Source organism: Ammospiza caudacuta, chromosome 14, assembly GCF_027887145.1.
Source record: "Ammospiza caudacuta isolate bAmmCau1 chromosome 14, bAmmCau1.pri, whole genome shotgun sequence".
Classification (NCBI taxonomy): Eukaryota; Metazoa; Chordata; class Aves; order Passeriformes; family Passerellidae; genus Ammospiza; species Ammospiza caudacuta.
The window spans coordinates 9,133,501-9,159,504 of NC_080606.1; the positions used below are offsets into that span (position 1 = coordinate 9,133,501).

The 26,004-nt window shown below is 46.1% G+C and overlaps 1 protein-coding gene across 3 annotated transcripts in view; it reads right to left on the minus strand.

Annotated features, from left to right (window-relative positions):
• Positions 1 to 14,602: 14,602 nt before the first annotated feature.
• GAB3 (GRB2 associated binding protein 3) overlaps positions 14,603 to 26,004 on the minus strand; it is a 65,739-nt gene continuing 54,337 nt past the window's right edge. For 2 of the 3 annotated variants that reach the window (XM_058814171.1, XM_058814173.1), the window contains exons 5-10: positions 25,626 to 25,681; positions 24,199 to 24,448; positions 22,997 to 23,078; positions 21,316 to 21,418; positions 19,975 to 20,088; positions 14,603 to 18,965 (exon numbers count right to left, since the gene is read on the minus strand). In XM_058814171.1, coding sequence (XP_058670154.1) covers positions 18,849 to 18,965; positions 19,975 to 20,088; positions 21,316 to 21,418; positions 22,997 to 23,078; positions 24,199 to 24,448; positions 25,626 to 25,681 — 722 coding nt within the window. In that variant the 3' untranslated portion in view covers positions 14,603 to 18,848. The remainder of the gene's footprint in view (positions 18,966 to 19,974; positions 20,089 to 21,315; positions 21,419 to 22,996; positions 23,079 to 24,198; positions 24,449 to 25,625; positions 25,682 to 26,004) is intronic. The other variant, XM_058814172.1, reaches the window with a different exon arrangement.

Sequence of the window (26,004 nt, forward strand, 5' to 3'; positions counted from 1 at the left end):
CTTTCACATTACGCTCAGAGACAAAATGGCGGCGGCCGCGGCGTCAGGTGACCGCGCGCCCGCCCCGCTCCCGCCCCGCCGCTGCCGAGCGGGGCCGGGGCCCGGCTGGGTCGGGGCCGGGAGAGCAGCGGTAGCGGAATGGAACGGGGATGGCAGCGGGACGGGGCCGGCAGCGGGATAGGAGCCGAGGCCGCCCCCCACACCGGGCCTCAGGTGTCCGCGGGGGGTGGGACCCACCCCCGCCGAGGCGCTCCGTGACTCGCCCCCCGCAGCACCGGAAAATCACACAATCAGCTTGGATGGAAAAGACCTGTGCGATCATTGATCCCAGGCTGTGACCCAACACCACCGTGTCAACCACACCAGGGCACTGAGTCTTTTCTTAAACACCTCGGGGTCGGTGACTCCAACACCTCCCTGGGCAGCTTATTTCAGTGTCTAATCACCTTTTCTGTGAAGAAATTCCTCCCAATGCCCAACCTAAACCTCCCCCGGTACAACTGGAGACTGTGATCTCTGTTTCTGTCACTATCTGCGTGGGGGACGAGGCCACTCCCCGGCTGGCTGAGCCTCCTTTCGGGGAATTGCCCGCCGGCCCTTTGTTCGTGGGTGGCTGTGAAGGACGGACGGGCCCTCACGGCCGGGGCGGCGGGACAAGCACCGGCACGGAGCGGGGGCCGGGGGGAATGATCGAAATGAGATTTTCATCACAGATCACAACGATTCGGGGTGGAAGGCAGCTCAGGGATGGTCTAGTTCCACCTACCTGCCATGGGCAGGGACACCTGCTAGACGCAGTTACAGTAGTTTTTGTGGTGATGAGTTTTCCTTTCTCTTGTGGACTTTACTTTCAGAAGCAACGTCTGGGAAAAAAAAAAAAAAAAAAAAAAAGAGCCCAACCTCCCATGCTGAGCCTGTTTCAAGGGGGACTGTACGCTGGAAAAGACCTCTGTTGCCAAGCAGTGCCACATTTACTTGGCTCTTAAATCCCTCCAGGGCTGGTGACTCCACCACTGTCCTGTGGAGCCTGTTCCTGGGCTTGACAACCCTTTTGGTGAAGAAATTTTTCATACTATCCAATCTAAACCTCCCCTGGCACAACTGAAGGCTAATTGCTCTTGTCCTGTCACTTGTGGCTTGGGAGAAGACATGAAGCCACAGCCTGGATGCCATGGAGCACTACTCACATGTAGCCAAACCACTGGTGGGTTCTCAAAACCTTTCCAGCTACTGATACCCAGCACAACCCTGTGAGGAAAATCCATCCCAGCCAGACCCAGAACTGTGACAAAAGAATGCAGCATCACTACTACTCAGTCAGAGCAAACATTTCCCAGGCCATTCCACACAGGAGTATTTTTTAAATTTCTGCATGTATAGTACACTAATATAAGTGTGAACACTCATACAAACAGAAGACAGAACACAGCAATAGTTATTTTTACTTTGAAGTAAAAATACAAAAAGTAAGGAGAGTAAAAAGTAGGCAGTTATGAGTGTTATAAACAAAAATCTAGCAGCTTCTGACAGTCAACTCATATTTTAGGGTGCTGATTAAAACTGTATTGCTTAAATTATCCCTAAAGTGAAATCCACCATAAATATGTGGGTAGACTGCCACAACACCAACCGTTTGCTATTGCAGTACATGTATAAAAGCACTAAAGCAGGAAACACTTGCACTCACAGTACTTTGTATTTCACTAGTACAAAAAACTTTTGTCTTTTCATAATATTTGTACTATATAGAAGGTGTTTCTTAGGTGGTTCAGCATATTCCTTATTGACCATGGCAGGGAACAAGGACTACTGAAATATCTTCTTACCAACTTATGCTGCGTACTTAAACCATCTTTGTACCCAGCACAAAAGTTTATACATTCTCATTAACTACTGTCATTAGCAGGCACTCCCATTCTGTCCTCTACTCCTCCAAATGTTCATAAAAGCAGGCTATAGTTTGAGCCCAAGAACAGTGTGAAGTTCTTGGGCACCAACACCAGCTTGCAGTCACTCAATGCCTTGTGAAACTCCTCTTTTTCAACCCAGTTCATTCCTGGTGGTTGCTCCCACTGTAGTCAGTATGTAGTGCTCACCTTGGCATCTTCATGGCAGTGTCCAGAACAGTCCAGAACATTGCCAGGACCTGCCATATCAAAACCCAGCCACCACCCTCTCTGCCAGGGGGATTTAACTTGATTGCAGCACATTGCACATCCATGAATGACCAGTGTGATGGTCTCCATGGTCAGGTCCCCTCTTTGATCATGAGCCCATATGTGTATTCAGCTGGAGGGATGGGGAAAAAATTAAAGCACAAGCCTATGATGATGCTGTGGGGAACATCAACTCCATTCCAGCCAGACCCAATAAATGTAAAGAGAACAACAAAGGGGAGCAGGGTCAGCAGCAGAGATGTCTCTTTTGATACCATTGAAAAGCACAATAACACTGAACAAATATTAGTGAATGAACTGGGGTGTGTAATGTCATGAATGAAGGATTTCTACAGACCTAAGGGCATAAATGCATTAATACATGGTCACTGATATTAAATTATTGAACATTTCCTGTGCTGGGAAAAGTTACAACCTCTTCAGTCTCACTAGCAGCAGGCAATTTCTAGCTGCCTTATTTTTGTTTTAAGGCTTGTAGTTTCTGAGGAAAAAAGGGATCTTGAATCTTCAAAGCCTGAGGGAACATCAAAACAGTAAGAAAAGAAGCGATGGAAAGATTAAATACACATTACAAATGTCTACATCTCTTTGGGCCTGTCTAAACAGGGAAGTTCTTTTGCAATAAAGGAGGGTGTGAGCTGAAGCACAGCAGCCATTCTGTACTACCTCCTTCCCCAGCAGGGACTCACTTATTGTTCTGTTTCAGAAAGCCTAAATCCCACATAAAAGTGCCTGAGTTGAGTGTTTTCCTTAGCCGTGGTTCTGTCTTTACTCCATGTGCTGGTCAGGCCCAAATCTGAGTTCAAATGTCCCTCTTCAGTCAGTGCATTGCCTTGCCCTGGGTTCAGGCCATCCTGTGCACCCCCTGGATGGCTGCAGGTAGAATCACAGAATCATTTAGGTTGGAAATTACCTTTAAGATCATTAAGTCCAGTCATTAACCCAGTATTGCCACAGCCACCATTAAACCATGTCTCCAAGTACCACATCTACACAGCTTTAAAATATCTCCAGGAATGGTGCCTCCATCAGGGCCCTGGGCAACCTGTTCCAATGCTTGACAACCCTTTTGGTAAATAAATTTTTCCTAATATCAAACCTGAACCTCCTCTGGCACAACTTGAGGCCATTTCCTCTTGTCCTGCCCCTTATTACTTGGAGGAAGAACCTGCCCTTCAGGCCCTGATGTCTGCCAGGCTAATGCAAAAAGCCTTGCTCATGGCCACTCTCCTGTACCTATGCTTTAGTTCAGATGAAAAGTGGAAATTATGTGTACAATTTACATCTCATTCATTTTGCTGCCTTCTGTTTACTATAGGGCAGATAATGAAGGCATCAGACAGGAAATGTGGTCCAGGCTTGGATGCATATAAATAGTGCTTGGGGATAGTGGCAGTGGAGGGAATGGATGGTTCTGGGCTCCTGCCATGGCTGAATGACTCAGATGGTTTTCCAGGGAAATGAGTATTTTACCAATGAGTAGTGAGTGTGCTGTGGGCTGACTCTACCTACAGCAAACAGTTTAGCAGCAGGTTTGTCAATAAATACCATCTGCTCAGTAGCACTGAATCCAAAATAGAGCACAACCTGCCTTACTGGAGGCTGTTGTTTTGCTGATAGAGTTGAGATAAAAATCACAACTAATTTTTTTTTTTAATACTGTGATTGTGACCTGAAATCATAAAATCTAAATTTATTCAGGCTTGTTCAATGCCAGTTTAAACCCAGGAGAGTTAAAATGCTGTCATTAGCATTTTTCCTGGTGGCCAGTAAGACATCTGCATGGAGGAGTGAGCTGTAAACAAGGCTGCTTCTTTCACAGTTCAGGCACTGAAGTGTCTGAGAAACACCTCAATAGCTCGATTCCACACTGCCTGCAAGGGAAGGAAACAAACCATGGCAGCAGCAGAGATGGATTCCAGTCGGCTGAGATGGGGCTTGGGGCTGATTTCCTGATCCAGACTCCAGTCATGAACAATGAGTCAATCCTTGTCCCAGCCTTTCTCCATACAGGGGCACCAAGATTTCTTCTTGACTCCCAGTTTTCCATGAGCTTTGCCAAAGCAGAGTGGTTTGGGGATCTTTACTGCTGCCAGGTGTGGTTAAAATTGGATGAGGAGGTTTCTGGGAGAGAAACAAGGCATCGGCATTATCTAAAAAGCCTAATACCAGAAGGAGTTTCCATGTTAGTTAATTAATTCTTACCTGAACAGAGACATGACAGGAAAAACTCCACCCACTGTTGTCCAGCTTGGATTTATAGGTACCATATTCTGCCAGTCTCTTTTAATGATCTTGGTTTCCCTCTCTCTGAGTTGTAAAGTATTGATAAGAAATTGAGCTCCAGAACTGGGACCTTCTATAGCTGGATTCATTCAAACCTTGCAAAACTACAGAATGTAAGAAAATCAGATCCTAAGCTCCTTCCTCCAGGATTTCATCTCAAGAGACCCTGAGTAGTGACCAGGTTTGTCTCAGGGCTGGTTTTGGAGCCCACAAGATGCAAAAATTGTACACAAAACCTGGGCCTTTAAGCCCCCTTTCCAAACACCCTGCAGACATGACATTTATGCTGAACAGTGTAGGAGTGCTAAAGCCACAGACTGGGTGTCACCTCTCCTGTCACATGAGGGAGGAAGGTCTCACTTCCTCTGTCCCTCCCATTCAGCCCCTGCTGAGCAGCAGTGACTGGGGCAGGACTTGGGAGCTGTCTCCAACTTCTGCCTCTCAAACTTGACTGCTGGTGAAGTTTGAACTTTTAAATTGCTGGCTTTATATAGAGAAGAGAGAAAAGAAAGAGGGAAAGAAAGAAAGGGAAGGAAAAACTAATCTGTAGTTATGCCACAGTTGCAAAAAGTGCTGGGAGGCAGAAAGGCAGAACTCCCGTGGCTCCCATTGCAGCAGCTGGTTGCTGTTCCTGCCCTTAGGCTCCTCGTGTTCTTTGCAGGTGTATGGCTGTCAATAACAACAGATTGAGAAGATTTCTGATTTATTTCTGAAGTACTTCCCTGTGAAAGAGTTTCTCTTTGGTGAAGAAGCTGTTTTGGTTCTGTCTACTGAGCAATTGACCAAGGTTCATGGAAATCTCCTTTGCCTGACTTCTCTGTTTAACATTACAATTCAATGTTATTTAAAAAGGGAAAACAAAATAAATACTACAATATGATGCAATTGGTGTAACAGAATTATTCCTGGTTTGGTCTGTTATTTCCTGAGTAGGTTTATGAGAAGGGTTTTGAAAGCAGGAACTGAGTACTGTATCTCATACAAATTCAGGATCTAGGTTTAGGCTTGGAAGATTAGTCTTGGTTTAAGGGGGGAGGGCTCAGTTTTGGTTTTGTGACTGTCCCAGGACAAACCTTGTTTATTTTCCAGAACCATATGTGTGTGTGTGTGGGTATCTGTGTGTATGTGTACACTGAGCAATTCTGATACAGACAGTCACTGCTGGTGTTAGCAGACACTTGAGGAGGTGTAATTGTCACCTGAGGAAATGGCATGGCTGCCCTGCTCCAAACACTTCAGAGGGTTTGGTTGACAGATAACCAGTGTATTCATTCATTGTTTCCATCACCTTGGGGTTCATTCCAGGGGCCTGTCTGTGAGAGGGGACTCAGTGTAATAAGACAAGGTGTGATGCAGGTGCTGGAGCTGTTTTGGAAACCTCAGAGATTGCACCTTGGAGAGCCCTTGGTCAGGACCAGGAGAGCCATTCCCTTACCCTCATCATTTTAACTATAGACCAAATAAAACCTGCAGAGGCAACAAAGCTAAAATCATCAGCCTAATCAAATTATACAAATTGTGGACCAAAGCAGATTCCCAATGTTTCCATCCCTGTCAAGGAAAAGGAGCATACCTGGCTTGGGGAAAAAGGATCTGGGTGTGTGTATGGGGGGGGCTGTGCCATGGCAACAGAGGAAGGAGCTAGCAGCACAGCCTCCAAAAAAATATAACACTGCCAATGGAAATCAATCTTGTCTTAAAATCAGTTTAAAGCACTCCTGGAAATTACAGCCCATCAGGCATTAGTTTCATACCAAAGAAATAGATGAGAACAAAAAAAAAAGACACAATAAAAAGTAGACATTTGGCTAAGCAGGAATAAGGAGGGACAAAGCTGCAGATGCTTATAAAGGAAAATCTTCCATTTCAGTTCCTTAAGTGTGTCAGTGAAATGGAAGATAAGGGCAGCACATACCTTTTATCTAGAGTTGCAAAAAAAAACCCCTGAACAAACCAGAAAAGGCTTGGACAAATGAGCTTAGGCACTTGTGAGATGCCATCAAGGCATCTCACTGTGTTACTGAGTGCTCACAAGCCTCTGAGAAGCTGATCCTGAAAGGGAGACACAGAATTAGATGCCAACAGTAGAATTAAAGGTATTTTGAAATTGAGATGCTTGTTTGCAATACCTTGCTGATAGAAAGAGCACTAAGTCAAATGACATTGAAACATGGTGGTTTCAAAATTGTCCAAGAGATGGATTTTTTTTGAATGGGGGACTAATTTTTTTATACAAACTGAAATAAACCAAATAAAGATACTTGAGTTTAGAATTTAGCACAAGCACTAAGAATTTAACCAAAACTGGGTGTTCACAGAGGTAACTGAGAGGCTCTAGGGACAATGAGAGGTTGGTCACAGTGGAGGAGGGAGCCTGAGCGGGTGTTGCAGCAGGTACTGTCAGATGGAGTGGCTCCTACTGAACACAACCTGCTTTTGCCACTTGTCCTTTTGCTAAAAAATTCCATTTTTGTGGAAATGCTGCATCCACCAAGCAGCCCCATGTGCCACAGAACTAATAAATAAATGAAGGGATCATTTTCTATGGGTTTATGCTGGGCAACTGGCAGACTGAGTTCTCCAAGGCTGCAGCACAACTCTGTTGCTTAAAAGACATCAGAGAAAGCCACACACTGCAAATGTTCTAACCACAGGAAAAACTCAAATGGAAGTTGATGCTTTACTAAGCACCAGTGAATCCACATGAGAGAGAAACCTTAAGTGAAGAGTGGATTTTCTGATCTCTAATAGCCACTGACTCCCAATCAAGGTTTTTTTCAGGGTTTAATTAATTCTCTTTTGGGATTTTTCAGCCTGATTACCTGCTCTCACAAAATTTGCAAGCAAGACATTTACTTCTTTGAAAATAAGGTGGGCAGTGGGCTCAAGAATTACTGGGGAGAGGATGGATGGAGTGTGATCTTCCAGGAAAATGTTGAAAATCAGATCCCATCAGCCTGGCAGGGTTGGGAGAAGCTGCTGTGCTGAGCGTGCAGATGAGAGAGCTGAGCATGGTATTTTTAGAAAATCAGCCAAGCAGAGAGTGCCATGTTCCTTTCTGTGCTCTTCCCTTCTTTTTAAACCAGCCATCATCATCCCAGAGGTGAGAATGGGTGTACCAAGTATCAGCTATAAAATAGCTGGTTTCACTAGGTAGCATTGCTAGGGAGGTGAAGTTTTGTTATCCACCACATTGCCTGGGAGGGGAAAAAATATCAAGGGCTGGACATGTTTCAGGGCACAGGAATGCTGAGCACAGGACAGTGCCCTGTGCTCCATGGGCAGCTGGCACAAGGATGCTCTGGTTGCTGCTGAAAGCCCTGTGGCCAAATTTCATGCACATTTCCAAAGTGTGGAACACTGACATGTTAACAGCACAAGCCTGTGCATGTGCTTTGCTCTCAGCAAGCATGCGTTTATTTCACCTTTCTTTGTGATCAGCTAAAATGAAAATGTTTATTAGCTGCCTGTTGCTATTACTTCCACAGCTATGAAGTGGCCTTTGCATTACAATCAGTTGCTTTGGCTCCTATTGTTTTTTGAAGTATTAAGGTTGTGCAGGCTGAGTGTGCAGGCAAGGACAGAAACATTTGTTTGCTGAAAAGCCATTTGCTTGGTTTCCAACTACACCATCATGCCTATTCAACAATTTCCCCTCTTCCCCTGGGTTTCATCATCCCCACCCCCTTAAATATCACAGCGCAACCCCAGTCTTGTTTTCTGCAAGAATTCTCCTTCTGTGTATAAAATTAATCAGCAAAACCAGAAAGGGAGCACTGGCAAACCCTCATGAATCCCCACTTCTGGCAGGTTTTTCTGTGATGGATGCAAGTGTGGGGTTTAGTATGCAAGCACACACAGCATCTTAGTGATGGATGAGCCTCCCATTCCTCACACAGTGGTGGGGTTGGTGTTTCAGGGCAGTGCAGCCGCAGGCACTGGGCTCTGCAGTGTCATGCAGAGTCTTTCTGCACCCAGCAGAAGGTGCACAGAGAAGGTGATGGTAGTTTCTGTGTCCCTGCATGGGGGAAGCAGCAAAACCTCACTTGAGAACTGGTAATGGCAGTGTGGCCACAGCAGGGCTGCCTGTGAATTGAGCACATGAAGGAAATGGCATCACTTTCTTCTTAGGGCACCAAGTGAGAAGGGCCTGGGTCTGTGAGAGCCAGAAAGAGTGTTCATTGCAAACACCATCAGCTGGGCCATCCTTCACCAGGGTGCCACCCAGCCCTGGAGGTCGTGGGTTTGGAGTGGGGGGCAATGGGCCAACTTCAGACCAGGATTAACTGTGGTGGGTGTTCCTGGGGTTGGATATCTCTGAGTCTGGCCTAGGAACACCACCCACCATGGGGTGTTTGGAGAACCACAGAAGTGCCCATGCCAGAAGGTAAAGGCAACTACATTAACATGGACAGTTTTCTGCCTGCTTCAGAAGGTAAAACATGGCAAAAATTACAAAAACAGGGACTGCAAAGATTCCTGCATATAAAACTGTCATGGAGTGGACAGCCATGGTGCAGCTTGGGGCCCTTCCACCTTAAAGGCTCTGGGTGTTGGCAGGTCCCACCCGTGGCTGGTGCACCCTGCTCTGCCTGGGCACAGCCTGATACTGCTGGTTATCTCCCTGGGACAAGGAGCCCAGGACACTGCAGGGGAGATGTTTGTACCAAGGCATTTCCAGCTCATGCAGTGCTCACACCTCTGCCTTGCTGTGTTCCAGAACCCTGTGACAGCAGCACTGGTACTGAGGAGCTGCAGAGTTGGTGCCATCCCAGTTCTGCAGTAGTGGCCACTTCTAGCAAACCAAAACCCATGACCAGTATTGCAATGGATCTCACAGACAGCATGGGGACTGCCAGGAGTGAACCTGGCTGTAGCCATCCCTCACTGAGCTGATCAGGAGCAGAATTGTTGCAGGTGGCTGCACCTTATTAGTCTTAATTGTTCCTTAAAAGCCTGACCCCAGGAGCCACAGCATGGGCTCAGACCCACAAGCACTGAGAGCAGAGAGAGCACATTTCCCATGGTAATAAATGCAGCTGAAAAGTGAAGTCACCATGGCTGGAGTTCTGCACCATTCCTGTCACTGCCCAAGCTGCTGCTGGTGGTCACACTGCCCCCAGGCAGCTCTGCACGGGGGAGGTGACAGGGAAAAGTAGCATTTTCCTGTCCCTTTCCAGGCAGCACAGAGAGCTGCTGGGGTGGGCAGGGCCTCCAAGGTACGGCAGAGCAGGCCCTGGGCAGCCAGGCAGACACAGAAATGGAAACTCTGCTCTTCCCTGAGGAGCAGTGCAGCTCCAGGCCAGCCCCCACATGCCTCTGTGTCCCAGTGTAAGAGACAGATGCCTTCTGCTTCTTGAGACTATATACATAGATGTGTCCTCAAGCTATATATAGATACACATTACAGAGATAAAAATCTTTTATACAGATAGAGGTCTGCTTGCTTTTCAGTTCCAGCATGTACTGTTCCACTGGCAGCCCCTCAGGGCTGGGAGTCTTTCAGATGGGCTGTGAAGTGAAGAAGAAGCACATAAGGAAGGTGTCTGACAGCCTGAGACATGGGGAGGAGGAGGTGAGCCCTGCCTGAAGGGTGTCCTTGAGCTCTGCCCTGTTTGGCGGCACAAACAACAACCCATACCAGAAATTCTGGCTTTGATAAATCCAGGTTGGTTTGCTCAGCCTTGGTAGAAGCAGCCTGGACATCATGGACCTTGGTGGTGGACACTGTGGGGCTGGGAACAGGCAAGGGCAGTAGTGATTCTACAGCCAATTTAACATCAGCCAAAACAGCATGCTGACTGATTTTGTTACCAAGCAGTTGATGAAAAATGCCCTTTATGAGAAGAAATCCATGTGAATTGATTTAACTTGAGGGCCTGACTCCTGGATTTCCCCTCAGCTTTGCCCAAGGCTCCAGTGGGTAGGAGCTCAGGGGAACAAAACTTCCACATCCCAAACCATCACCTTTTATTTTGGCTCGGAAAGTATGCAAATATCTGTCCTTCAAAAGGTCTAGAGAGAATCCTTATCTGCTGTTCACATCATGTGTGGGCTGGTGGCCATCGCCCCAACAGCAGAGGGGAGGAAAAAAGGAACATGCTTTGGTGGAAGAAAGCACTTGGTGCTGGCAAAGACTTTCAGCAGCCATGGAATAGACTTTGTGCTGTGATTGCTTTTTTCTCATAACCAGCCATGGTGATGAGCTCCCCCACTCTCTGCTTAAGCAATAGCCACCAGTGGTGGCTGAGATGGTTTTGGACTCTGGGAAGACAAATAATGTCAATAGCTAAGGGCCATTCATCTTGGGTTTCCCCCCGCCCCATATATAAACATGGAAAAAAGAATTACTGACATTTCTGGCTATTACAAATTTTAATTTGATGCAAAAGTCAGATTCTGGCTGTGTTGATTGTGGAAACCCATCTTTATTTTTTCTCCCTGTCATTTTGTCTTTACATGTCCTGCAAGTTCCCTGCTGAGCTGTTTCTGTGAGTTGCTCAGCTCTGAAGGGCAGAGCCCCCCTGTCCTGGGGTGAGCACAATCCTTGTGCTGAGCAGGCAGAACGGGACGGATTTCCTTCGGTGCCATTTCCTGATGATTTCTGACTAACTGTGGAGGAAGTTAAACCAAAGAAATGATGAATCTTCTGGTTTTTTTTTATTTTAAAAACACTTTAAAAAAAGACATCTATTGTTTTGAACTGTAAACAGCCTGCCTTGCTGTCCTGCTGCCTGCCTCGTCTTCATGCATGAAATTTACACCAAAAGCCAGATAAATTTTCCTCTGGGAAGCCCTTACCATTCTGGGGGAACTTCATTTGCCAGGGTCAGTACACTGGGCTTGCTCAGTACTTTAAAATAATTTCATCATAGTCTAAATGAACATACCCTAAGATATGACTGAGTCACCTGCTCCTGTGGCCAAGGGCAAATCTCTCAGTCTCTGGATTTTTGGGGCCCCGAGGGGCCTGGGCACAGCCCTGTGGGTGTGAGGCTGTTTGTCAGGGGAAGCAGCAGCAGGAGGAGTCAGGAGAGGGTCAGTGTGTCCCTCCTGGGGCTGCCTGCCCCTGGGCACAGCGTGTCACATCCCTGGCTGGGCATGACCTCGGGCAGCTCAGGTGGGAAGGGGAACATCTTCAAACTGGGGCTGGTGGCAGGGAAATCAGCTGGATGCCACTGCAGTAGGGGCACACAAGCCCCACTGGCACTCCTCCTGTAAACTTTGCCTCCCTTTGCCTGATAGGCCTGGCTGCTTCCTGAAAGCCACATTAATGCTAAACAGAAACAAGGAAGAGTTTTGGAGACCTTGGAGATTTAATGAATTCCTGTGTTGCTCAGTCCTCCATGTCTTTCTGTAGAGGAATTATCACTTTCAGGCTGTATAAAAGGTTGCATTTAAAGCTTGTCCTGAATTTTGATCTGGAAATTTAAAGGAAAAAGCTCTGTTTGCCTTCTGGCACCTCCTCAAGTGCTTGCAGACACCTGCCAGTGCTGCCTCTATTTGATGCCTTGTCCTTTACGCTGTTGTGTAACTCTACAAAACACTCTGTGGCTTCCCAGAGAAAACCAAGATGCTGGCAGAGTGACAGAAGCATAAAGGATGCTTCATGGGACGGGGCTGTGGGTTTCCCCTTCTGGGGGAAAATACAGAGCAGGTCTCCCCCATGCTGCCCATGCTGGGAAGGATGCTAAGAAATGACAGCAGCAGCAGCAAAGCCAGCCATGTGAAGATAGCAGCAGTCAGAGGCACTTCCAAGAAGCTGAGCCCCTGACAAAGAATGGAATTTCTGAACGAAGGAGCAAACTGAACTGCAACAACCACCACAAACCCATGACATGAAAACACCCCCTCAAATTGCCCCAAGCTTTATGGCCCTGAGTGTGAGCCCACCAGAGAGCAAGGGTTTTCAGGCTCTTACACAGTGATGGATATGCCAAGATCCCAAAGCTGTCAGAGCAGGATGCTGGGGTTGTTTAACAATGAGCTTATGCTAAAATTGGATGTGAAAGGAAAATCAAAGTAGAACAAAACAGGACAGTGAATGAAAGGTTGGGCTGCTCCCTGCTCCCTCCTGCATTACAACAGGGCCTGGGATCAGCTCCCCAGGTGGGAATGGGCTGAGCCTCTGCCAGTGCATCCTTTGTTTGTGCTGGATGTGGTACCCCTGGCTGCCAGTGTGCTCCCATTAATATGTATAACCCAATAGCTGAGTCCCTCTGCACTCTGTGCCCTAAACAACTGGAAGAGAAGCTTTGGATGCTGTTTGATGGGGAAATGCAGATCTTAAGACCTGTCAAAACACAGTGTGAAGCCTGCATAAGTTGCTAGCAAAAGTGGAGGACTAAGAACCCACAAATTCAGTGTTGTTTCTGCTACTGCCACGGGCTGGGGGAGGTCACTGTCCTGCAAAAGCCACATGAAAAATTGGAAGTAAAGTACGGCTCTGTTGCCAAAAATCATGGAGATCTCCTGGAGAGAAATGAGCTATCACCACTGTTGTGTTGAGCTGATACAGAGCCCAAGGACTAGGAAGGAACCCTGTTTCTAAGGCAGATGCTCTCCTGGGCATCTCTGGCTAAAAAAGACCAAAGCAATTGTACATTAACCAGAACAGTTGAGGAGACAAAACGTGCAGGGCTGAGAGATTGGATATGAGAAAAAGGTTCCTCAGCCAGAGGGTGAGCACTGGAACAGCCTCTGTAAGGAAGTGGTCACAGCACTCAGCCTGCCAGAGCTCACAAGGAGTTTGGACAATGCTCTCAGGCCCACGATGTGATCCTTGGAGCTGTGCTGTGCAGGACCTGGAGCTAGACCCCAGTGTTTGTTGTGGGTCTTTTCCAACTCAAGGTATATTCTCTGATTCTATGATGGGGAATTAGTGCCTTTTTGAAGAGGTCTGTTTTTCACACCCCACGAAAATAACCTGGATTTGCTACCTGGCTGACTGCTCTGTGGCTTTTTGCTTCAGGGAAATATTGGATGTGGTTTGAAATTGCAGATGTAACTAGAGAGGCCAGCCTCTATAGAGCCAAGTGCTTACATATCCAGACATTTTGCTGTCAGTTTTTTCACATTATTGTTATTATTATCCAATCGGTAAGGTACTTTGCATGGAGGTGTGGAAGTGTGAGAGCTTCCTGGCTCCCCCCATGGTGGCAGGACTGATGCAGGTGTTTTTTGCCACAGTTGTTTCTCTCCGAGGCTCTGGGAGGAGAGGCATTGAGGGAGCTCTTTTCTGGGAAGTGCTCCCTGGTGAAAGGGCTGTTGCCATTTCTGCTGGGCAGAGCACATGGAGGAGCTGTGAAACATCAGTCAGACTTTATCTGACCTTTTATTTGTCTGACCTACCCTCCCTGGAAGACCAAACACAAAATGTCACGGAGTTCCCTTCTATCAAGGCTGCAGGCGAGGGCTTATCTGAGCCACACGTGTCTGTGTGTCTTGAGCTGAGCAGCCAAGTTTCCACCAGGGCTCTCCAAGCCCTCCACCTCACTCCATCCCCACGCTGTGCCTCTAGCCAGATTACAAAGCGTGCAGATCCAAAAGTGGCACTTGCCTGAAGCAATAAATAAACTATTTCCAAACTACCTGGCTTGTTAGCAGCAAGGCTTGCTCGGCTCTGCTCCCATGGACTGCCTTTTTTCACCTTCCAATTCCCAGGATGTGCACACCCACATTCCCAGCTTGCTGCATGTGGAAATTGTATTACCAGCAACTACACTGCTCAGCACAGAGCAATTAAAAGACCAGGTTAAATAACAACCAGCCTTTGAATCCAAGCCTGGAGCATGTGCTGAATAAATTTGTGCTTGTGCTCTACATGGTTGTTCAGGAGCTGTGGCCCCTTCCTGCCCCTTGGCTGTGACTGGGGGACTGCAGCTCTCCCTGTCCCAGGAGGACACAGACATCAGCCCAAGCCACAACTTCACAGTTCTTTGTTACTCTGCATATAATCTCCCTGATACACAGGCACATGACATTTGTTTGCCAATTTGTTTCAACTTGCATCCAAATATTTTATATGAACAAGTCACTGCCTAATAGGAGAATTTAAAAACGGAAACAGCATGAAATGAAAGATGTAGGAGCTTATCCCATGAGCACTTTCACATACCAAAATAATTAAAGATCACAGCTACCTTTTATATTAATTTATTAGAAAAAAGATACAGTTTAATGTGCAAATATATACACCAAACATTACAATGAAACATGAGGAAGGTGAGCCCCTTCCCTCTAGCAATGACTTGTCCCTTCGTAACAGAGATGACTGTTTAATGCTTCCCCACAGATTTACAAATACAAAGAAAGTATAATGCTTCATTTGCACAAGAAAAAGTTTCTTTTTATTTGAAAACAAAAAATATCCTGGCTTTGACATGGCAAATGTCTGCTATTTTGGTGGCTTTCATTTTTTTTTAAACCTGAGCAAGTTTTGCAGAACAGGGGGACAAAGGGAAGGCATTGCCCTGTACTTCGTTCTCATCACAGCATCTGGTGGTCTTTGAATTACTGAACTACTTACTGCAAGTGAATGCAACTCCAAAACCTACATCTAGGATGTAGTTAGTGACAATGAAGAAAGCAGGTGCTACCAGTGGCAAAGTGAGCAGGCTGAAAACACCTTGCTCCAGTTACATGGCTGCTGGCATTTCTCAGGTTAAGTGTTCATTTCTGCCAGTAAGGAAATTAATGCTGCCTCCTGTCATAAAGGAATTAGAAATGTCCAAAAAGCAAATGAGTTGTGGATCTGCTATGCCTTGGTCAAATGTGCAGTCACTGAAGGAGAGAGTAAGGCCATATTAAACACATCAGTAGGGGGAACCCAACAATAACCACAGGACTCAAACCATTGAGCTTGGTTGTTTTCCATGTCATCCTGCAACCAAGTTTCATCCAGCAACTCCACAAGGTGACATTTCCAATTAAACCAAAACAGCTCTGCTCATTTAGTGCTCTCCCTATTTTAATGAGAGGCCCCAGCAGTGCTGGAAAAGGCACTACAATACCTGGGCTGGGCAGTGCCAATTCCCTCAGCAGAGTTTGCTAAGGACCACTGGCCACTCTGTGCTCATTCAGGTGCAGAGCATCTCTCTGCATCAGCTCTCACCACACTTTTGGAAAAAACACACGCAAGTAACAGACCCATGGCAAAAAGAGAACATCATCAGGAGTGTGCCTGGCTGGCCCCAGAGCCAGTACTAACCAAGGGCTCCAATCTGGGCTATATTTTCAGTCGTGACAGTGTCAAAAGCTGACTCAGTTTTCACATTTTCTTTCCTTCTTGGCCAAGGGATTAGGAGTTAAGAACAGCCTTAACTGAACAGCAACTCCTTTTCGCTCTGTAACACTCCTCTACTGCCAGCAGTTTGCTCTTATAGGTACTGGCCCACAGGTTTGTCAGTCATGGCTGCTGCAGCTTCCCTCACACTCAAATCCTTAGTGGTGAGGTGGCCACAGTGGATTTGGCTTTGCCATCTTCCCATCATCCTGCTCCTCTTAACCCTCTTTGAAGTATTGTGGAATTTGACCAAAATAAAAGGAAAAAAAAGCCTTTGAGAAGGACTGCTCTGCTTTTAAATTTTATCCCCCAGTATTTTTTAATTGCTCCTGTTTCATGTGTTGTACCCGCACAAGAATGTATGCCATGGGCCTGCAGCAGCTGGTAAAAAGGATGTTACATGAAAAATCAGAATAGACCCTCAAACTTAGCTCTAAGTTAAAAGTAAAAGTTAGAAACCAGTGAGCAGCATTTGATCAAGATAAGAGTGTTGTGAGGGCAAGCAGGGGACACAGGAAGTTGAAAGGGGCCATTCTCCTCTAAGGACAGTCCCTGCCAAGCTATACGCTTATGTCCTTTTAGGGGAGTAGAAATCCAGATACAGCTCTTTCTTCTCTAAACTTCTGAATGATCTGTTAGCCAGGTTTGTTGAAGTTTAAATATTTTTACAATAAACTAGAATAACAAGTGAGTCAGTTGTCTCAAATAACTTGGTGTTTTTCCACTTGAGAAGATTTTCTGACAGCATGAAAGGAAACACTCCAGTCAAACACGAGCTGATCTGTGATTCTGATCTACATCAGAGGCTGCTCTGCCATCGCTCCACAACCTGGGATCTGCAGCAGCAGAACATAACTTCACTCACCCTTTGTGGAGGTTGTCTGTCTGTAATTTAAAATGCCTTTTAGCTGGTCTTTTAACCCTTCCAGTGCATCAGCACATACCAAGAGCTTTCAGTGACACATGTTATTTGTACACTTTGAAAGAAAGGCAATTCTTTTGAGCAGAAAGGCAAAGGTCTCAGTATCCATAGCCCTTCCCTGCTTCCCTCTCTCTGACACCTCTGTGCAGATGCATATCACACTTCTTCTCCCCTGTCACAATATCCCAGGGCATGGGTGCTCCCAGCTCTGCTAAGTCAGTTAGAGGACAAAACAGCTGGGTGTTAACAAACTAAATTTCACACCAGACAGACAAGGTGCATGTGGAAAAGTCGGAATTATTTTCAAAATTTTTATGAACATCAACTTCAATTTGAGAGCTTTGGTGAGGGGGGAGAGGAGCAGGGCAGGAAGGACCAGCAGGTCAGCTACCTGCAGGATAACCCCAATTTCCAAGCAGCAGCTCTAGTCCAGGACACATCACCCTGCAGGCCTGGGTGCCCCGTTTGCCCCAGTCAGTGAAGGTGCTGGTGACCCTTGTTCTTGCAGGGTAACCCAGTGAGATCCTGGTCAGCACAGATCCCCAGGGGCTGGGCTAAACAAGCAGTGAGACATGCAAAGCCCTTCAGCTCTCTTGAGGTAGGAGGAAAACTGTGTTTCTGTTAGCCATGTTGCCTCTGCCACAGGATGAGCGATGGCCTCCCAGAGTGCCTGAGTGATGGGAGCACACAAGGGGTAAGGAACAAGCTGAGGAGGAGCCTTGACATGCCAGTGGTTTCTGCAATGGCATTTCTATGACCTCTGTTTGTAGATTAGAATTTTTAGGATGTCAGGTTACAGCAATGAACTGAGTGGTAACAACAGGCACATGAAGGGAGGCCAGGGAATTGGCACTGTCAAAGAAGAAATCCTTTGTAAGGGTCCTGTCTGTCTGTCCCTGATGACAGGATCAGACCTCTTATGGCTACTGGGACTCACCTACAGGAGCAAAGCCTGTGAGACCAAACCCAGTGTGGGTCACTCAGCACCACTGCCCACTTCCATGGCTGTGTGCCACTGTAAAATAAAGACCACAGCCAAGCATTTAAAGTTAAATATCTTATAAACTATACACACATGTCATCCTGAGATAGTGCCTGTAACAAGTCCCAAGGTAGATAAGCTTCCTGAGCCCAGAGGTCCTCATGCTGTGTGAGCACATTGTTGTCCTGTTTTGGCAGGCTCCTGGCCTCCCAGAGCACGCTGCACTTCCTAATGCTCTTTTTTATTTTGGGGTGGGTCTAGTGAAACAATCAGATTGACGACTGCTACCAGCATTCCAATGGCATTCCTTCTGCTGTTCAGATGAAAGCAGTCTTGATCCTTTGCCAGTTCTCTCAAGGCTTGCAGAAACAGGCTCACAGCTTCTCTTTCTATTTTTTGGCCAGCCAAGAGCTGTGTGGCTGCAGCCTCCTACAAGAAGAGCAGCTGTGCTGTGCTGAAGACACTTCCCAAGACAGGGGAGGAAACATCAGTAGGAATCAGACAGAAAAGTGACAGGTATGAGCCACAATGGAGGGAAGAAGCTGAGTACAGTGACCACCATCCAGAGGGTCAAAGACCATGCATTCCAGTGGCATGGACACGTAGTTCTGTTTTGAGTTCTGACAGCTTCAGCTCACAGCCAGACCTTTTAAACCCAGGGGAAAATATTTTTCAAAATTCTCTTTGCTTAAGCACTATATAGTCCAAAAGTTCTTATTATTGTTTCAGTATTTTAGCCCTTAGTTGATTAGTCACCAAAACCTGTCAGATGCCTGTTGCCACAAAAGCACTCTGAGCACCTGCAGCATTTGTAGGAATATCAAAAAATAGCTTTAGCAACTAGGAATTATGCACAGAAGGAGAAGGCAGGAGGAACTAGATTAATACAACTTGTAGTGGATTTGTTAACATTAAGTGTATGACTCGTTGCAGAATCATGCCAGAAAATGGTACCATGGAGCACACTGGTAAGGGCAGTAAAAGGCTAATGCATTGCTTCAGTCATCAGTGAACCACTCACTCACTCAACATCCTTCTTCCAGCTGAAATCAAAGGTTTCCAGTAAAAATGCCTCTACAGACTGTAAGCATCCTACAACTCTCTGCCTTTGAGCTCTCCTGTGATAGCTGCTTCATTAACATTGTGGTTCCAGTGCAAAAAAAACCCCTCCAGATCCCATCAAGAAATCTTCTTCCTTTATACTTTTGATTGTCGTTCATCTGTCCATTCCTGCTTAGTGTTCTGTAAAGCTTGAGTCTTCTGTTCATCTACCTGGACATAGTCCACTCTCTGCTCCTCAGACAGGAAAGGTTTCTATGGGACAGAGAAGAAAAAAACAATGTTTTAATTTTCACGTTGAAAAGGGGTGCTAGTAAAACTTAGCTTGATTTTCTGTTTTCCCTTTCCCTCGTTCCTTGACTGCTTCCCTTCACCGTGAAGCTCACAGTGACATCAGCTGACAAAAGCATTGCTTTACAGCCTGCTTTAGCTACAATCATCCATCTGTCACCCTGTCACTCAGCCCAGCAAGTGAGGGAAACATGCTGTACTGGCTATTTCCCTGCAGATAATCATTCTCTCCTCATCTGAGTGATGCTGCTGCAGGGATAACCTAACTGATTTCAGATACAGGGAGGGTTTAAATAAGAAAGCTTAAGAGTCATGAGTCTTTTGCATCTGGGAGTATGGGCTGATGGGCAAAATGATACATAGGACATAAAATGATCCCAACTGACAACAATTCATTGCTTTGTAGTCATACCTACCCACCACTTGGGCAGCTTAGAAGTTCTTTGGAACAAGGAACACATTTTCTCAGTATTGCAAAAGAAATTGAAATGGTCTTGGTGATGCAAGAATAAAGATGCACATTTTGCCAGATAATAAGAGATGGTACAGTTTTACCCCATGAATTTATTGTGGGCTGCAAACTTGTTACTGCAAAGAGATTTTTGGGAAAAATAGCAGGAAAGGCTTTGTGGAGACTTGATGAAAATGACGGAGCATGCAGAGATCCTGCAAGCATCACCCTGCTGGCCCACAAGCCCTCATGGCTGCACTTCCCAGAGCAGTCTCATATCATCCTCATATCCTGTGCTGAGCTTGTGTTAGCAGCATCCCTCTGAGTCACTAAGGACACCTCAGCACCCTCACCGTGCTTTTATCGTATTAACCTTGGGCCTGACACAAATACAGTCAGCTGGAAACAGGGCTGGCTTCATCATGGCACTCAGGGCACCTAGCAGAATGCAACCCTGGGTCTGGATTTCCTCCCAGCAGACAAAAAGGCAGGAGGCTGTGGGGTTTTTCAGATGACTCCTACCTTCTGCACAGGGGATGGGGAAGCAGAGTTAAAATCCAGTGCTAAGTAATCAAGGTTAGATTTCCTTGTCCATGGAAAAGCACCACTGTATGGAGAGGTGGCCTGTCTGTGTTCCTGTCAGGAAAAAAGAAAAACGTTTAATGCTCTAAAACACATGATTCTAGAAGGAAACAGGATCACAGCTGGGAGCTGGGAGATTCACCTGGCAGAATGTGAATGAGAACAGTCAGGGCCCTCTGTCTAAGCCAAAGGTGCATTTGGTTACTAACCACAGCATAACACTGATAATTGTGGGATAAAGAAATTATGAGAACATTTTTCTCCTGATAATTCTGGCAAAAAAACCAAAACAGACTGATTTACACTCAATTTTATCAAGGACTTGTGTTCAGCTTCTCAATCCAAGCCCTCAGAATGCTCAGATTTGCAGGGTTGCCCACTTAAACATCATCATTCAATGAATTTGAAGAAATGGTGAAAATTCAGTTCAAATCTAGAAACTGAAAATTATTCTCATAAAATCACAAACATATGTCAGGTTTTTCTAGACTAGAAAAACCAAATAGGGAATGGTTACAACTGGAACTGCCCTCTTGAGCAGATTTGAGTCTGGTAGAGATGTGGGTTAAAATTTGAAACTATGATTTATGGCGACTGTGGTCAGTTTTGCAATATATTTTTATAGGTATTGGGCTTTGGCTGTGGAGCAGATCTGTAGACATTGGCTCAGATTAATGGATTTGAGATCTATTTCCACCTAAAATTCAAAGTAAAACAAGATTCTGATCTTTTGCAGAATGGCTAAAGACTAAATGAAAAAAAAAAGGAAGCCACAAAGCCAGATGTTCTTCTTTCATGGGATGGGAAGTGGGGTTAGTGCCACCAGCCAAAGCAGAAGCAATGAGACTTTAATGGGAGTTCTGTTTCTGCACAATATTTGTGTGTTTCTTTAGGAAGTGCACTAACGGCTTTCTGTTATTTCCTAGGAGATTTTGCAAGGCACACTTTTAAGAGGTGAAAAGATTTAATTTTCTTTTGTCTTAATGAGTTCTCATGTAAATATGGCTGATCCCTGTGATCTCTTGGAACTGTTCAGCAACATTCGTGGGCGAACAGCTGAGTTCTGCAGAGCAGGAAAAGGGCTTCCCTTATCTCTCTGTAAATTGGTCCCAGTGTCTTTGGTTTAAAACCATTTCATCATTTGAAAAAAAAAAGAAACAAACCAGAAGGCAAAGGACAAACCTCCTCAACATTTTTTTCTTAGAAAACAAACTTCTGCATTCTCCATCAATGTGAGAGAGCAGCATAAAGCAAAGGATGGCTGTGTGAAAATGACATTACCATATGAATGTAACTTTCTTCCTCTTCTCCGGAAACTGAATTGGCAAATATTCTTGCTGAATTAATACTGTCTCTTTCTGGTGAGATAAAGCTCATTCGATTGCTATGAAGAAAAACACAGGAGAGGTTAAGGAAGCATCTTACAGATGCACTGAAATGAAGCCAAAGCCTGACACAGTCCATATGGTGAATAAACTCACACTAAGGCTGCAGCCTTTGTGGAGAGGATGTCCAAAGCCACTTCTTAGTTCTAGAAATAGTGTGCTATATTGCTGACGGATTTTGTTGATTTTTTTCCTCTGGGATTTATGAAAGTTTGCTATCTGGTACAACAGAAACCATAAAACATTGAAGCAATTCTCTACCAAGGGGCACAGAGCTATCATTCATTTGGGTGATGATGGGGGCTGTGCAGGTATCCACATTTTGGGGACTGATGTGAATTCATCAGTCTGCAAAGGAACTGGGTCTGGCTTTGCACACAGCGTCAATGCCTGCCACCCGTGCTGTGGAGAGGGCTGTGACTCAGCTCTTGCACAAGGAAATCTCTCCCATGAACACAATTCTCTCAGAGGTGCATGGTGAATAAATTACCACAGGCAAGCACAATGGGCTTGGTTAATAGGAAATTAGATGGCCTCTCTGTGCATGAGTAGCATAATTCCTTTTGCTGTATTAGTTTCTGGCATAACTTTTTTATTTTTGTTAGTGTAAAACATGCAAACTCACTCTAAGCTCATTATCCTTCAGGACTCTGCTCTGTGTCAGCACTGATTAACCTCAGTGCCCTGGCAGGGGTGCTGGGGAGGCAGGGTATTGGCTTTCCCTAACAGGCAGTGCCAAGGGGCTTAATCAGCCTTGGGCTGGATGTGAGAGAGGGCTCTGCAACTGACAAAGTGCTCATCTTGTGTCTCTTTTGCCCTTCATGTGACAACCTGAAATGGGGGAGTGGAAATACCATGTCTGGCACTCATGCCAGCAAACCCCCACATTTTCTGGAGTGCCCAGGGTGTGCAGAGGAGGTTGGTGGGAATTTACGGCTTTTGCATGCACACTTCAGTACAGCTGCCTTTTTTTTTGTGCCAAGACCTCCCAGCCAGCAGGCTGAAGGCCTCTCCTGCTCACAAGTTCCCTGAAGATGGGTGTTCTGCTGCCCTTGGAGCCCAACAGTATCATCTGGTCATACTACCTGGACTTTGGGATCAAAGGCATTTGTTTTACCAACAACTAATTTCTAGTGACAAAAAGTCATGCCAAAAGTTCAAGTCTGGACTGCTGTGTGGCAGTGCAGAATTCTACACCCAGTCTACAATTCAGGGAGCTCTTTATCTGATCTGGTTCTACTTTGCTGTATTAATTTTAAGAAGCAAAAATGGCTCGATCATAGTTTAGGCATGCCAAGCTTTTAGCCATTGTAGCAGCCACACCAGAGTGCAGACCAGCTCCAGGTTAAAAGGAACCTTCAAATCATGACACTGAATTCTCTGGAGCTGCCCACTGTGAAAGGGAGCCCTGCTTTTCAGAGACAGCAAATGCCTGGGGGATACTGCAAGGAACCTTGGGGAACTTCTGTTTGTGGACTTTGCCAGGAATCTTTATTGTGGGATGGGATAAGTTATTTTTAACTCTACTCCATGCTAATGCTCAGAAGATTGGAATGGCAGGTTTCTTGTTGACTTACTAAGGCACAGTCCACATCCTGGTCACAGCAGCGTGCTCCCGGATCGTGGAGAGATTCCTCAAGTCCAAAGGAGGTGGTCGTGCTGTAAGAAAGAACAAAAGGAACTATGTTTTCAATGAAAAGTATACAGACTGTTCAGAAAAATGCAGTTTTGTATTAACAGAAAGAAACTAACAGAGTATTTCACAGAACATAACCAAGAAGTAAATCAGTAACAAATGACCTCTTTGGTCAGTGCTGGAAAGCAAAGTCCTCCAATCACGCTAAAATAACAGAATAAATATAGTGGGCATAAAGAGACCAAATGCCACACGGGATACATACACTTGCCCCAAATATGCTCTGTATATGCTGCCTGGGAGAGGCTGGTTCAGCCTACAGGTTATAACAGGTTTTGGATTGTGTTCTAAACAAAAAGGTCCAACACATGGAGATCAGGACCATCCCTGTCACCACTCAATGTACACGTGCCCACCATTTTCAAGATCCTTTAAGGAAAGTATGAGTTTCCTTTTCCTCATGGCAATGGTCTAAATGTCTGCCCCCACTTTACAACAGCACTGCCTGAACCAATTTCTGAGTAACTATGTGGTTCTGAAACCCCAAGAGCTTTATTGTAGGCTATGTTTAGGCAATTTCGCCACTTGAAATCTGAATTTTGTCCCCAGTATATTCTCTAGAAGTGCAACCCAGATTTTGGACATGCCATGAAAACAGGAGTGGAAAATTACCATCAGCAAAAGCATCTGCAGAAAATTCCTGATTAAACTAAGACAGCTGTGCCTACCCAAGAGAGGTTTAACCACAGCCAACACATCAAGTTTGAGTACTTGAGCGTTTGGATGTCCCATTCCTGGCAGGTTGGAGAGCTGGTGAGACAGGAGTACATGTGCCTCAGAGTGGCAAGATTTAGCCTGCTGTCTCTCCCAGGCTAGGTCCCCTTGGCTGTTTGCAGTCACAGTGAGAGCCAGGCACTGTTCTCACACAGCCTCCTGGGCTGGGACTGCAGAAGCTGCCGTGGAAGCTCTTCCTCACTCACAAACCTCCCTGCAGGCACATCCCCGGCTACAGTGCTGGAAGTGACCGTGCAGCATTTCAACCCATCCTCTGGAGGGAGAATTGCTTTCAGACACTGTCAGAGGAGGTCACCCATGTCCCCACCAGCAGGACCCCCAGGCTTTGCACTTGAGGTCAGGGCTTACACTTCCTCCGAGGCTTGAGGTCCCGGTTCACCGGAGGGGGCTCCACGTCGGAGGGGAGCTCGGGCAAGGGGCTGGTGAGTTTTTCAGTGCTGACCACGGGGAAGGTGAAGGTGGCGGAGCCGGGGCTCATGGGGATGTAGCCGTCGGGGGAGCAGTCGGAGGCGGGCGCGGAGGGCGACGTGCTGGGGCGCATGGGCACGTAGCTGTCCTCAGAGCTGTCGGCCGAGCACAGCGGGGAGAAGCGGCACGGCTGCAGGGCAGGGAACAGAGAGAGGGCTCCATTAATGCACAGCCCAGGCACCTCCCAGCCGGGAGCTGCTGGGAACACACCTGAGCTGAGCCCAGCTCTGCCCTGATGGGATAAGAGACAAACGCGTGAGTTCAGGTGAACCCTCCAGCTCTGGAGGACACACCTGAGCTGAGCCCAGCACTGCTCTGATGGACAAGACACACACGTGTGAGTTCAGGTGAACCCTCCAGCTCTGGAGCAGTCCACGCTGAGCTTCACGAGTCACTGCTGGAAGCTAGGATCAAACTGACTGGGGACTTTATTGGTGAAATCAGCCAGCTTCAGTGAGGCTGCACTTGCCTCTCACAGCAGTAATTCTGACCTATAAAATGAGGTCAGAGTTACTACTGTGAGAGGCAAGATTCCTGATCCTGACAAAAAAAGTCTGAAAGGACAAACCTGATGAACTAGACTCTGGCAAATGTGGAACCTGAGAGAGCACACACAGACCTACAACTCGCTTCTGATCACTGAGAATTAGCATTAGGAAATCACTTTGTGCACGTTAGCGCTGGCTGAGTGGTGAGAGGGAGTGATTACAATCCTTGCAAGCTTTCAAAAAGGAGAAAAATATAAGTTGCCCACCACCAGCAAAGGATCTGCCACAGAAGACAAGATCCAGCCCCAGGCTGAAGACTGGCTATGTGATGTGAGATGGTGCTGTTTAGAACTGTGTCTGTCACAGGCTGAGGCAGGAAGCTGTGGACTGACAGAGCCTTCAACCACAGGCACTGTGACAGCAGACATTTTCCAATGTCCTAAAGAAGAGATATCCCTCAGGACCATGGGGTGATAGTCTTCTTTAGACACCTTTTTCAAGGAATAAGCCATTTGCCCTGGTGCTCTTGGTCAACAGTTTAATTCATGAAGCTACTGGGAACTCTTGTCATAACAGACCCAGCTTCATCTGCTTTAAAAATGGGGTGCTCAGGATTGAGGCCTCTCCCTCCCTCTTCTCTCAAAGGCTGACTGAAGCCACAGAGCAGCCAGCACTGAAGTTGCCCATAGCTAGGCACTTTTTCCATTTCTTAAATTCTTCTGCTGAGCAGAAGAGAGGAATGATTGAGTATCAGGATGTGAAACGATTCACTGGGAAGTTTCTGCCAGTGTTTTAAATTTGTGCAAACAGAGTACTTACCAAATTCAAGCTAAGCCTCTTATCTCGACTTCTTAGGGAACTGCCTTCCATGTCTGCTGTGAGGAAAAAAAAAGTGATTAAAAATGGGATAAGGCAGTGCAACCTTACAGAGATAATTCTGGAGTAAAACATATGGCTCTAAAATAATTGGAGTTTTATAAAGATTCCATAACTCCTAAATGAGGAAATACAATGACACTTAAGATGAGATCCAACTCAGCAGCATTTCAAGAGTGATTACATTATTTTAAGTATGAAACCAAGGAACCTGTTCATGTATAATCCAGCTGAAACTTATGCCTCCTGTAACACAAACAGTTGGGGAAAAAGGCTGGTGTGGGAGCAAGCAAGCAAGCAAAGATTTAAATGCAGCTCCTGC